Source organism: Phaethon lepturus, unplaced genomic scaffold, assembly GCF_000687285.1.
Source record: "Phaethon lepturus isolate BGI_N335 unplaced genomic scaffold, ASM68728v1 scaffold22870, whole genome shotgun sequence".
In the NCBI taxonomy this organism is placed as follows: Eukaryota; Metazoa; Chordata; class Aves; order Phaethontiformes; family Phaethontidae; genus Phaethon; species Phaethon lepturus.
In genome coordinates, this window is record NW_010514339.1 from 12,441 (window position 1) to 24,867 (window position 12,427).

Below are 12,427 nucleotides of genomic sequence, written 5' to 3' on the forward strand. Positions count from 1 at the left end.
AACAAGATCGAAAGTCTGTGTCTCAAGATGACATAGCTGAGGCTCAGGCTTGAAAGTGTCAGCAACGTTTAGTGCAAGCCAACAATAATCAACAAAAATCTTTCCACTCATTCCAGTGGGCTTTGGCTAAGGTCCCTTACACACACACGCATGCATGCACACACAGAAATCTTTCAAAACAGCCAGAAACAGTGTCCCGAATCACGCCTTCAGCTCACAGCTCCTGCCACAGTTCAGCCTTCACCTACAAAATAAATATAGACGGGTTTAACAATGAAGAATATTTACTTTCCTTCATTTGAGACATTCTGTAAAGTGCTGTATTTCTAAATTATACTGAGTTAAAATGATATATTGCTCTAGTATTTTAAATACAATAAATATAGAATGAGCTGTGTGCAACTTCACTTGCAAGTTTTACTCTTTTTTTAGTAGATATACTGAATTTAGTAATCAAAATAGCCTCCAGCAGTACTCCATAAAAAACTAGTAAGAAGTTTATAAATAAAAATCACATCCTTCAAAGATACCCTACCCAATTTTTCTGTCCACGTTGCATGGATAAGTGTGGTGTTCCTGCGAGCATATGGAGCAAAGAAAAATAAAGAAGCTGAAAATTACCTAACAATAAAAAGCAAAGCCATACAAGCTAATGCTACATATCCTCCCATAAACAGTCTGTTTTCTACGTTTAATCTTGGTGCATACGACCCAGTTCTTCTATTTTTTCCCCCATTAAAAAACTCTTCCAGGAAGAACATCTTGCAAGATATGGGTTGATTCATCTTCATCTTGCTCCTTTTTACTGCAAAGTGGAAAAGATTCTTGAACAAACTGCCTACACATTGGACACTGCTGAAAATACTTAATGCAGCCATCACACAAGCACGCATGCCTGCAGGGCAGGAGTACCCAGTTCACTGTGCCATTCTGGCAAACAACACAGTCTTTACTGTTTTCTTCATGCAATTCTGATTCATCTTCAGCCAGTCCAGCCTTTTCTAGCAAGCTTCTGTCAGTGCTTCTCTCACCAGGGGCCGTATCGCTTGGAAGTGCAGTACTATTTGCAGACATGAAGAGTTGCTAGAATACACATATACACAAACATTTAGAAGTCAAACAACTCTCCCCTGATACCCGAACGCACACACGTGACACAAGTTCCACTGGGTCAGATTCACCGGTTTCCATGGGGTCCAACAGTGCCAGACTCACTCTTTGCATGAGTCCTGACAGTTGCCTGGCCTTCAGTTAAAAGTATTTTCAAAGGATAAAATTACATAAAACACTGGGAAATTATTAAAGATAAGTCATAAAATCTTAGCTGAATCAAATCAATGTACATGCATGAACTTTAATAGAACTGCCCAGTTTTGAGCAGCTTGGGTTTCTGTTTTCTGGTACACCATTCTCTATGCCTAGAGGGATGCTTCTATCCATTCCTACCAAAAATATATCCACCAAGCTGTCAAATCTACGTCATTCAACCCATCCAGCTCTTACTCATAGTCCAATCCCCTATTACTTTTCATCTTATTTGATGTGAAGCACAAATTCTTCTGGGCATGACCTCTTAATAAAGCCAGTAAACTACCATGCAGCCAAAGATTGCCCACAGAGAACACACTATACAACTACAAAAAATGCAGCTGCACAGTTATTTCTGTTCAGTCGAAGCAGTGCTTTTACAATGGCAACCATACATGAAAAGAAAGCTTAAGGGGATCACCAGGGAAGTTTACCTGGATCAGCTATGTCAGCAAAAAATGGCCAGGACAAACATTTCTTTGGGCAAACCTATTTCTGAATTAATGCTGAGTCAATTGAATTAATTTGGCCCAATTTCTACCTTATCAATACCATACATTATTTTTATTATCACAGTAAAAGAAAAGTGAATTGCACAGAGTCGCATCATCAACTGCCTGACAGACACACGGTCCCACAACATGCATAGGTAAAGGAAACTGGAATGGAATAATGAGAACATTGGTTCCACTAATGGTATGTGCTAGACAGATTCCTAACCTTTGTGCATGTATTGCAGTAAAAAGAAATTTAAAAAAAAGTTTCTTCTGAGGCTTTCCCAGTTGAAGGGCAGTACAGGAGAAAGTCCTGGTTTGAGAGACTAGCAAGGAGGCAACAAATGTTCTGCAGAGACGAAGTATTTGACAGCTACGTAATGTCTTACTATTGCTTTAATAAATGGACATAAGGCCTCTAGACTAGAATCAAGTAATTTCTCCAGGAAATCTTGAATATTTTAATTTAAAATCTTTCTGTATAGTAACTTTGGCTGGAACTACTTAACTGATAAAATAATTTTAACTATGATCCAGTTATTTGCATGGCAATAAAAGCCGTCTATTAATTAAGGCTCCTGAAAGCCTACACAAACTAAGCTTAACACTGTCGCCCAAATGAAACAAGATTCAGTATGTGGCTTACCTTCAGATCATGGTATTGGCCTTGAGCTAGAAGTAGATACTGATATAATATTCTGCAGGACAGTCTGTAGCTCTCATCAGGAACGTGAATTACAGCCACCATTGAAATCTAAAGAAGAAAACCCAAAACTACGTTTAATAACTCTCCTTCTTGTTACATGATTTATACAGAAGAGTCTGCTTGAAAGATTGCGTATTTTGTTACAACCTCCGACCTGCTTATTTCTTTAGATAATCAGGACTTCAACAATGTTGACTTCAAGCACAGATACTATGCTGGACAAGGTGAAAACAGGATGCAGTACAAGACAGCACTTCAGGGCACTTCAGCTTTCTGCCCTGGCTCTCCATGGAGCCCTTCTATGTCCAGTTTACAGCAGAGACCTGCTCTGACTGCTCTCACCTAATGGAATTAGGCCCCAAACCAAAAAGGCACCGAAGAACATGCAGTCCCCCTGAAAGTGAGTGCTTATGCAGCTAAGGTGGGGCTTGCTTACACAGCCACAGGTGCGCCTCAGAGAGGCTACCCGCATCATGACTTCAACCAGAAGTAGCAGCTCCTACACTCCTCTGTCCACTCTGCTAGCTTGTGAGGAGCTCCTCCTAGGTGGGAGGGAAGTTGACAAACTGCAAGGAGTTTCCCACAGCAACCGAACCCCAAGCGAGCGCATGCACTTAAATTCCGTACAACTTCCGCAGCTGCATCCCAGGCTGTCTTCAACACAAGAAATGACCCTGTCAGCTGAAGTCTGGGTGCAGAATTACAGGGGAACATGTAAAAGGCAAAGTCTTCTCTACTGTCTCCCACTTCCTTCACAAACACACGGGCTGCAGTTTTTAGACTCCGAAAAGAATTTAGAAGTGTCACTGATTGGCTTGTAAATCAAGTAGGCAAAAGACAAATTTCACCAGGAAGGATTAGGAAAGGACCCCATCGGCTGACTTTAGAGTAATTTTTCTGAAAATAAAAGCACTCCAAACTTGCATGCTGTGCCCAGTACCCCTCAACCTGCCCAAATTACGTAATAGCCTCTAAAAAGCATAAAAAAAGAAAGTGAAATTCAATATTATTGTAGTTCCCAGAAGCTGTCAAAAGAGAAATTAAATATAGAAGAAAGCTGTTCTGTTTAATAAAAATTGTTATTAGGCAAGTCAGACTTGCACTTCAAAATCCACTACATGGCTAATTACATGTAGAGTTCAAATATATCTGTACCTATACATATGTATTTATACTAATTGAATTTACTATTCTTTGGCAAGGTGGTCTTTTTTTCTAAAACACAATGCCTCAAAACAAACGAACAAAAAACCCCACACCACTATTATCTTTGTTTTGGAACCTGAAAGCCATTAATTCTCCATTAAAATGACAGATTTTGTGTTTTGATAATAAGAGTTTAAAAGTTAACGGTTCTCACTGTATTTGTATTATGTCATTCCACCATAACGAAAGTGCTTTCTCAATGACGACACATGTCCTCAATTCACAGTTTGTTCAGACACCTAGGCAATTTTCTAACTGTGAGTGGGACCAGTCCCTAATGCAAGCATCTCGATCTTTAAGCTACTGTCTCCTCTGTTACGCTGTCCTGTAGTATCGAAAAATATACAGAAACGCTATGCTGTTTGAGTATAGAATCCCTTCTCCTTGAGCACCAGGTATTTTCTCTCTTTGTAAATACTTGTACACCATAATCAAGTTACTCTCAATCTTCTGTTTTTATACACAGGCCTGAGATCTAAGTCTTCTTCCACCATAGCCCTGCCAATCTTCAAATAATTTCTGTAACTCTTGCATACAGCCGATTTTCTCAAGCTAGAGGAAAATTACAGCACAAAACCAAATAGGTATGACCTGGTGACAAATACAGTTAGGATGAAAATTTGACCCTCCCAGAAAAGAGATACTGGAACATCATCTGTAGTGATGGATGCACACACACAAAAAATAATTCAAGATGGTGCTTGATGCACTGATGTGAGAATAACACAGTAATACCACACTGGCCACAGTGGCAAAGATCCCTTTACACATATATTTATATTTTACAAGTTTGTTTCAACAACAACAGATGCAATTCTGACATTTGTCTGGCAAGGAGTTCAGGTGGAGTTACTCCTTTGACCATATTAACAGATCCTATTTGTGTTCCTTTTATCCAAAATCAGAGGAAAAATACTTCCCCCACTCTCCTTCCATCCCTTTCTTCTATGTTAAGGAACAAAAGAGGTGTTACAAATTCATCTCCATGCTAGTGTCAAACATGCTTAAACAACACAAACAAATATGAAATTAGTCTCTTTATATTAAACTAATCTGAGACCTAAACATACGTAGATACACTAATCTGGGAAATATCTGGGGGGTGAGGGTGGGAGGAAGCAGGGACAGGAGGGAGGAAGGCAGTCCTAAGCTCAAGTGACAAAGAAGCCAAGGACAGGCATCGCTTGGAAAGGGAACAGATTTCTTAGGCACTGGGGTGATCACATCATTTCCAAATGAATGTATGGAAAAGTGTTCAGTGGATTTAGGCAATTTGCTTCCAAGTTAATCTGTATTATTGTTCAAGCAGTCAGTGCTATCAGATTATCAACCAAATGAAAACAATGGGAGATAAAAGCATGTCCCAAGTCGTTCCAAAAAGAATCAGTCAATTTAGAGTTTAGAAGGGATATTGAACTGCATGTGACAAGGCTGAAGCTGCTTTAACTGTAAGAGATTAGGAGGAAACCTTTTTGGGGAGCTTAATATCTCATATCAGTCTACTGCAAGACCTTCACACCTTCCTGTAAATGACCTGGTGACTGAGAGACATGTACTGCATTACATACACTCAGGTCTGTTGCAGAAACGTAATTTCTATGTTCCTAACAGTCAAGTCAGCAATCAGCTCCAGTATCTGTGCCAGACACTAAAAAAATAAAAAAATCCTCCTACCTTGCCAACAGCAATCCAAAAGACTGTATCAGCACAAGAGCTCCACCACAGGCTTATGTGATCAGAAAAATCAGAGTAATAGTTTACTAAGCATAGTTCATCTGACCACAGCGCTTACAACAGAGACCTTTGCAGATACAAGCTTTGTGAAAATCATAAGCATCTTTTGGATGGCATACATAATTTTTACACAATAATCATCCTTGCTCTTCTGCCATGTTCCCCTGGAGTCATCAGTGACAAAGTTAGGGACCAAATTCTAGGGGGCAGAGAAAGGAAGCTGTTTTATTCAAGCCTGTCTCCTGAAACATTCAGGCCTTGAATACAGTGACCCTAAAAGATATTCTTATATTACTTACAATATCATATATTTCTCTGTCTTCTTCATCAGCTAACGTCAACAATGCTATCAAGGGATAGCGAGATCTAGGCACTGGGCCAAAATCAACAACTTGAGCATCTTCTGGTAACTGACAATATTTTTCTTCCTTGTCATTTTTTTTAATGCTTTCTATGTGTCAAGGAAAACAATCAGTGTCGCTGCAAATGTAGACAAATGTGACGTGTGCATAAAGAATATTTTTCATCATATTTGTTCATAAATATATTGTGCCAAGAACTGTCGAATGTTCACAAGTCTCAACACTCCCTGTGCCAACAAATTAACATATTTTGTCAAAACAATTTTAAAAAGGATACAAATACTGTTGTTGATAGAGGTATTCGCTATACAGAGCATCCTCTAACGCCTGAGGAGTCTTTATTCTGAAGCAGTAGACATGTTTCTGCAACGCTTCATGGAGTTTTTGAACACTGCAGCCCCAGTAGCACGTAAGAATACAGTCTTCCAGACAATCAGGTGTCAGTGTTATACCCTCTTGTAGAAAGAATATAAGGATTTCATTAACCCACCAATGTGCAGGAGTTCTGGAATTGCTAAGTGTAGGTTCTTAAAGGGCAACAAGCAGAAAACAACTTCAGTGTCCCAGATTTATATCATTATAATCTAATCTTCCAAGAATTTAGGCTATGATTAGTGCTTATGAAAGTCAATGGAGATGAGGAAGTAGGTGCGAGGAGATAAAATGGCTGATTAAGCTAACAGAAGTAGCATGTGCATTTTATGAAGGGTAAATTTTAACCTCTGGTAACCTTTTACACACTTACAGGTAGACCCAAGAGCACAACCCCTAAATCAGCATCCATTCCCTCCTTAGATAATGGTATTACGTGGATCACTAGCCTATAACACTCTCTATGGTCTCAAAGAATAAGGCCCTCTTGACCATGCAGAGGGAGGATAAAAAGAGGAGCTATGCGCTCCATTTCTTTTATAAAAATCAAGTACCCAACCCGTTAACTTATGAACACTTACTGCACAAACAGGAGCAGAACTCTTCAACAGTCCCACCAAATTCAAGTGCTCAAAAATCCGAGTTACCTAAAGATTAAGTTATTGTTTTTTTGGGTTTTTTTCTTAATGCTAAGGGAGGTGTAAAACCGCTACAGCCCTTTTCTTATTCATGGGAAGGCTCCTCTGTGTTGGCAGAAGACACTCAGCCTTACTCACTGCTCCCCAATGATGCAGAAGGGCATGACTTTCACTTCCTATGTCGGTGATTTCAAGGACGTTAGGAACTACTTGAACTCTGATCCAAATAAATATTTAAATTCAGTTTCCACTGCAGCACAGATAGAAAGAGAGGAAGATTTTTTATTTTTATTTTTTAAAGTAGTGCACTTCCAAACACTGCTGGAGATCTGGACTTAGATTTAAGTGGGCAGCATATATTCGACAATGAGTTCTATAGAATTCTACAATTCTGTAAAGTTTACAAAAATGTCCACAGTAGCTGGTAATCTGCATATGTTTTTTTTTACTATTAATAACTGTCTGTTATAGCAGGAAGTGTTTCATTAATAAGAATTGAACTGTACTTAAATATCCAAACATTTCACTTTTAAAAGTACCATATTTATAAGCTGTGTAAAAATTATTTCTGTTGTAATGATGAGGGGTGTGTTTCTGAGGAATTTGGATAAAAGGAAAAGGGTGAGAGCAAGAAAAGATACTACTATGTTCAGGAACCCAAACTGACAAAAATCAAGCACATCAGAAATCCACTGACTTGTTACTGAAGCTGTAGCAGGATGAGGGATTTCTAACCCAAAAGGATTCTTCACTTGTCTCATCCGCTTTTTCAAAACTTTTGTGCTGGATTCTGTTTCTTCTGAGTTTCTCAGAATAACAGGAACACCCAACCCAAACCTATGAGACATGAAACAAGAAGAACAAGTGAGTTAAATGTTAGTGTTGACACATTTGAATTTTTCTTCAGCTCTAAATAGCAAGCAGCACAACAAATAGAGCTAGCTTGGGTTTGGAGAATATCTGCTAGGATGCATCCGTAATATAGCCTGCCAATCTGATTCCAGCTTTTTGTGGCAGAAGGTAGGAGTCTTCACAGCGATACAGAAAATCTATAAAGGGGGAATATTTTACTCCTGCAACGTTTCCAGAAAGAGAATAAAATTAATGAGAACGGTCAATGCCCTCTAGTGGTAAATGCTTAGCCAGAACTTTCTCCCAATTGACATTCTGCACATCCCATCACAGGACCAAGAACAATCGCCGCTTGCAGAGATGAACAGCCTTAACGGCTGGGTGCTCAAAAGGAAGACCTTAGAGTAAATCATTCAGCCCTAAGGTATTTCTAGCTGTAACTACAGCCAGCAAGATGTTTTTATGGGAGACTAAGATCCTGATTTCCCACGTAAATTACAATATATTATTGTAATTGAGATCTATTTTACAGCCTCTGCTTTGAGCCAGAAACCAAGCACAAAACAGACAAGACTGAATCAAAGCTGAGACTCTAAGACTTCTTCAAAGCCAAAACTAGCATGCTAGACCAAGTGACATTCTGACCCTAGTAGGGTAACGAAGCAAAGGTTTAAAAGTTTAAACTCTCTATGAATAAAATAAAAATCAAAGATAGTGAGGAAGAATATTTTGGGATGATTTCCAACATCAATTAAAACCCCCAAGATTTTCACATTGCCTGGGGCTTTTAAAAGAGCCATTACAGAAGATCAAGATCTACCAAACAAGGTCCGTAACAGACTTCCTTTAACACTTGGCTAAAAATAAATTACTTTTTAAGGTGATAGCTATAATTTTCAATAACCAAAAGCTGATGATTAGAGAAACTGTCCCAGATACGCAATCAGAAGACTACTTCAGAGACTGAAGAGCTTTTCTTAACTGCATGAATCCAGTCCTGTCTCATTAGTACGGCAACAGGGAGAGCCTGTGGGTGTCTCTTGTTAATGCATTTTAGAAAACAATTATTAATTAGTTCAGGCTGTACTTTCATGAATTTGTGCTTTGGTCGCTGCCACCTGTACTGTTGATGTGATGGCCTGTTTAATGGCTTTGAATTTTGGTTTATGCAGTCATCAGCATATCGGGTGCTGGAAAACTCCGACTGGCATGAAGCATCGGCTCTTCCCTGCATCAATTGTTTCCATTTAGTATACTGAAATAGCAGCTGTTACAGTAAGATGGGTCTCATATCAGTAACTGAAGCTGAAAAGGGCACTACCAACTTCAATGTAATCAGTTTGAAAATTGCTAAAGTAATTTCATGTACAACACAGCTCTGAGGCAAACACAATTTTGTGGCTTAACAAACCTTTTTCCTAGGTTTAAATATTTTCCAACACCTGTGTGTGAAACAAAGAAGAAAAGCAGAGTTTTTACTGATGTCGGGCTCCATTCTATTGATTCGTATTGGAGAGGTGTCCTTTGTAAGACTAACAGGGGAAAACATCAGTCAAAAGTGATTTTCAAGTTGAGGAAACTGCTTCAGGAAAAAAAAATATATCAAAGCCATTCTCAACAGCAAGAACCTGTTCCTGGCAGTCTAACAAATATTTGCCTTTACCATTTAACGTCTTGTGCACCCGAGTGTCACAGATACACCAAAGAGGAAAGAGATTGAGCTGGCGGAAAATACTCTGTACTCCTTTGGTTTGCTAGACTTTGATGGAAACATTTGCATTTCTTTGATCGTATAATGTAGGGCACGCAGCCATACTTCGTTTGTGCACATGGAGGGTCAAATCTCTCTCCGATGCAAGTAAAAACAGCCACACTGACATCACCGGGGCTGTAATGAAGTACACAAACATCTAACTCACAAAGAAACCAGGTGCAGCAGCTGTTTCACTTATTCAATATTCAAAACTCAATGGAGCTAATCTCTCCAGGCACACATAAAGATGCCCCCTGTTTTATACCATCTGGCTGATTCTGAAGTAAAAACCCTGTTCTTTGGAAACTTTCTTCACTGGTCAAAAGCAACAGGAGAATCACCGTGAAAAGCAGCCATAGAAAAAAGCTTCTAGCACAGTTTTAGCAGCAGCTGAAGGCAGAAAGGCCTTTCTGTTCAACAATAAGGTTCCATAATAAGTGCTTCCATATACTTTAAGGTAATATTCAGTGTACGAAGGATGAATAAAGATATAGTTTTTATTTTAGGATCTAACATTCTATCAGCCTAGATTGTTAACTGGTAGAGGGGAAAATTAATTTCTTCAGAACAGTGCTAGTTCAGAACAGGCAGGAGTTTCCAACTGTTTTGTCAGGAGTTAGATTCTCCAAAGAGCAGTCCGGACTTCAAACAGGTGCTGAGCCTACAGCTCCTCCTAATATAAGCATTCATCTCCAGCTAAACAGACAGCGCACAGGACTGTATTCAGCTAATCTAAATTCCACTTCACTCCTAGGTCCAGAGCATCTAATGGGCTGGCTCTTGAAAGCTACCTGTGCAGTAACCTACTCAGACTCTCTGAGCAGAGCCACAGGTATCCAGGGCTGGCCGTAAAAGCAGACGCTCATCAAATCAGTGCATGATTTTGCAAATGAAAACATTAACATTCCTAAGCAGTTGGTGTTTTTCAGGCTGACTGACACCATCACGAACACGTTCATAAAACAAGCTGACAATTGATGCCGAAAATGATGGGGGAAACAAAATGTCATTGCAGCAATATATAAAGTATTATGTACTCACATGACACCATATGCATTTATAGCACTCTGTGTAGCAAATAAAGGATCAAGTTGTCTTCATGAGTAGGTTCAAGAGCGTTTAAACTGTACCTGCAGCTACAGACACACTGAAGTTGCTTAGAGGCTCTTGGTCATACAGCCACAGTACAGCAGAGTTCAAAGGTAGCACCAAATATCTCTGAGCAGCTGGCCATATACTCACATGCTTACATCTGCACAGCTCCTGGCTAATGCTTCTACTAGACTAACAGTTCCTTAACAAACTAGTTTGAAGACAGTTTGTCTATATTTACATAAAGTGCAATAATATCTAGTGCAGATGCACCTAGAATCTCTGATCCCGAAATAAAAACGCATCTGGGCAGTTCTCTGCACACCCTGTAGCTCCAAATGCATCACCAGACACATGTGCAGATGTAAGGAATTTCTGGCACACCTATTTCATTTTAAGGCAGAGGAATGCAAAGCATTTATTATAAGCAGATAAATAATGATTAAATAGATAAAGGATCACTGGTTTGGGATATACATACAGGAGATTTATTTGAATCATGATTGAGTATAATTTTTGGTAAAGATAATACCTTTAAAGAACTGATGAAGCAAAAAAGGAAGTGGAGAGAAGTGGATGGCAATATAATACCGTCAGTGTGCGGTGGGACAGAGAGCATTATGAAAAGGATTTCTACCACCTGTCTCTCCAATAATAAGGTGGAGCTTCATCCAGCAGAAAGATAACCAAAGACCAGTCTTGCCTTCAGTACCACCTACCCAGCACTAGGGGAGGCAATGCAAAACAAGAACGAACACTTTCTACAAAGCATAGCTGAAAGACCAAAAGGTAACTTCATTCACATCAAAAGCAATGGATGGCATATGTTTGAGCCAATAGCAGCTAACAATATGATGTAAACAAGGGAAAGACTTTGCACTAAAGGAAAAGTCAGGCAGAGTATTTATAAGCTGCCAAGAGAACAAACAGTTACAGCTAAAACATCTGTAATTCAGAGAGAGACAAAGGAATGAAAACACTGAAGTGGAGCACTACAGATATTAATGTTAAGCCATTGAGAGGAAATGAAATAACTCTTATTTTATTCTGTCCATATGTGTGGTGTATCCACAACGCCTACATAAAATATTTTGATTGTTAATCAATGCTCTCCACTTGGCAAGTATCAGTATTTACATTTATGGACACTCCTGAGTTGGCAGGAAAACAATCAGAACAGTGCTACGGACAGACATTCAGGGACCTGCTTCCGGAAAAGGCGACACTGACGTCTTTGCTAAACTCTCTCAAACACAAGTAGAAGAGGGTCTTCCACTCATCACCCTTCTAGACACTTTAGCAGGGCAGCTGTTTAAGGCTTCTCCCCACCCCAGTCCCAGCACTCTGTTTGGCTCACCTGAAACACCCCCTTCTCCTCTGAGCTTCAGCAGTGGAACAGACTGGTGCCCCATCAGCAGTCCTGAGTAGTCTCACACCTCAGTAACAACTCTGCCTTAAAGTCTGGCAGACTTAGCTGCTACCTGGCCTAATGCCAGGCACCTTACTCAATATCTGCTCATTTATCTACCACCAAGATTTGAGATGTCTACCTCCAACAGTGTGGAACTTTTCCCTTGGAGCAGCCCTCTCTGACCCTCTATCCCCTCACTCAGGGTCTGGTCCTTCCCCAGCCACCCTGTTTTCTCCACAGCTTTCATCCTCCTCTTCTCCTGCTGGAGCAGCTCCTGTTCCCCCACCGTCAATGCTAGACCTCCTCGCCCTCCATTCTTAGCTTCCCCTATCACTGCCCGGCCGCACACATCCACGCCCACTGCCAGCCCCAGCGCTGTCCCACCTCAGAGCCACCCCACACCCCCAGAGCTCATTCCCCAAGGGGTGCCAGCTCCCATTACCCGCTTCCTATGCCATGCCACCTCATTACACCGCCAGACCTCCGCAGCCAAGGCCCG

General features: G+C 40.2%; 1 protein-coding gene across 1 annotated transcript; it reads right to left on the bottom strand.

Moving 5' to 3' along the window:
• Positions 1-273: 273 nt before the first annotated feature.
• CGRRF1 (cell growth regulator with ring finger domain 1) lies at positions 274-7,650 on the bottom strand. Its single transcript, XM_010292766.1, has 5 exons — positions 7,518-7,650; positions 6,088-6,265; positions 5,748-5,895; positions 2,449-2,556; positions 274-1,083 (listed from the first exon to the last, which is right to left on the bottom strand). The coding sequence occupies exons 1-5, from the start codon at positions 7,579-7,581 to the stop codon at positions 736-738; spliced, it is 846 nt and encodes a 281-aa protein (XP_010291068.1). The 5' UTR covers positions 7,582-7,650; the 3' UTR covers positions 274-735.
• Positions 7,651-12,427: the final 4,777 nt, after the last annotated feature.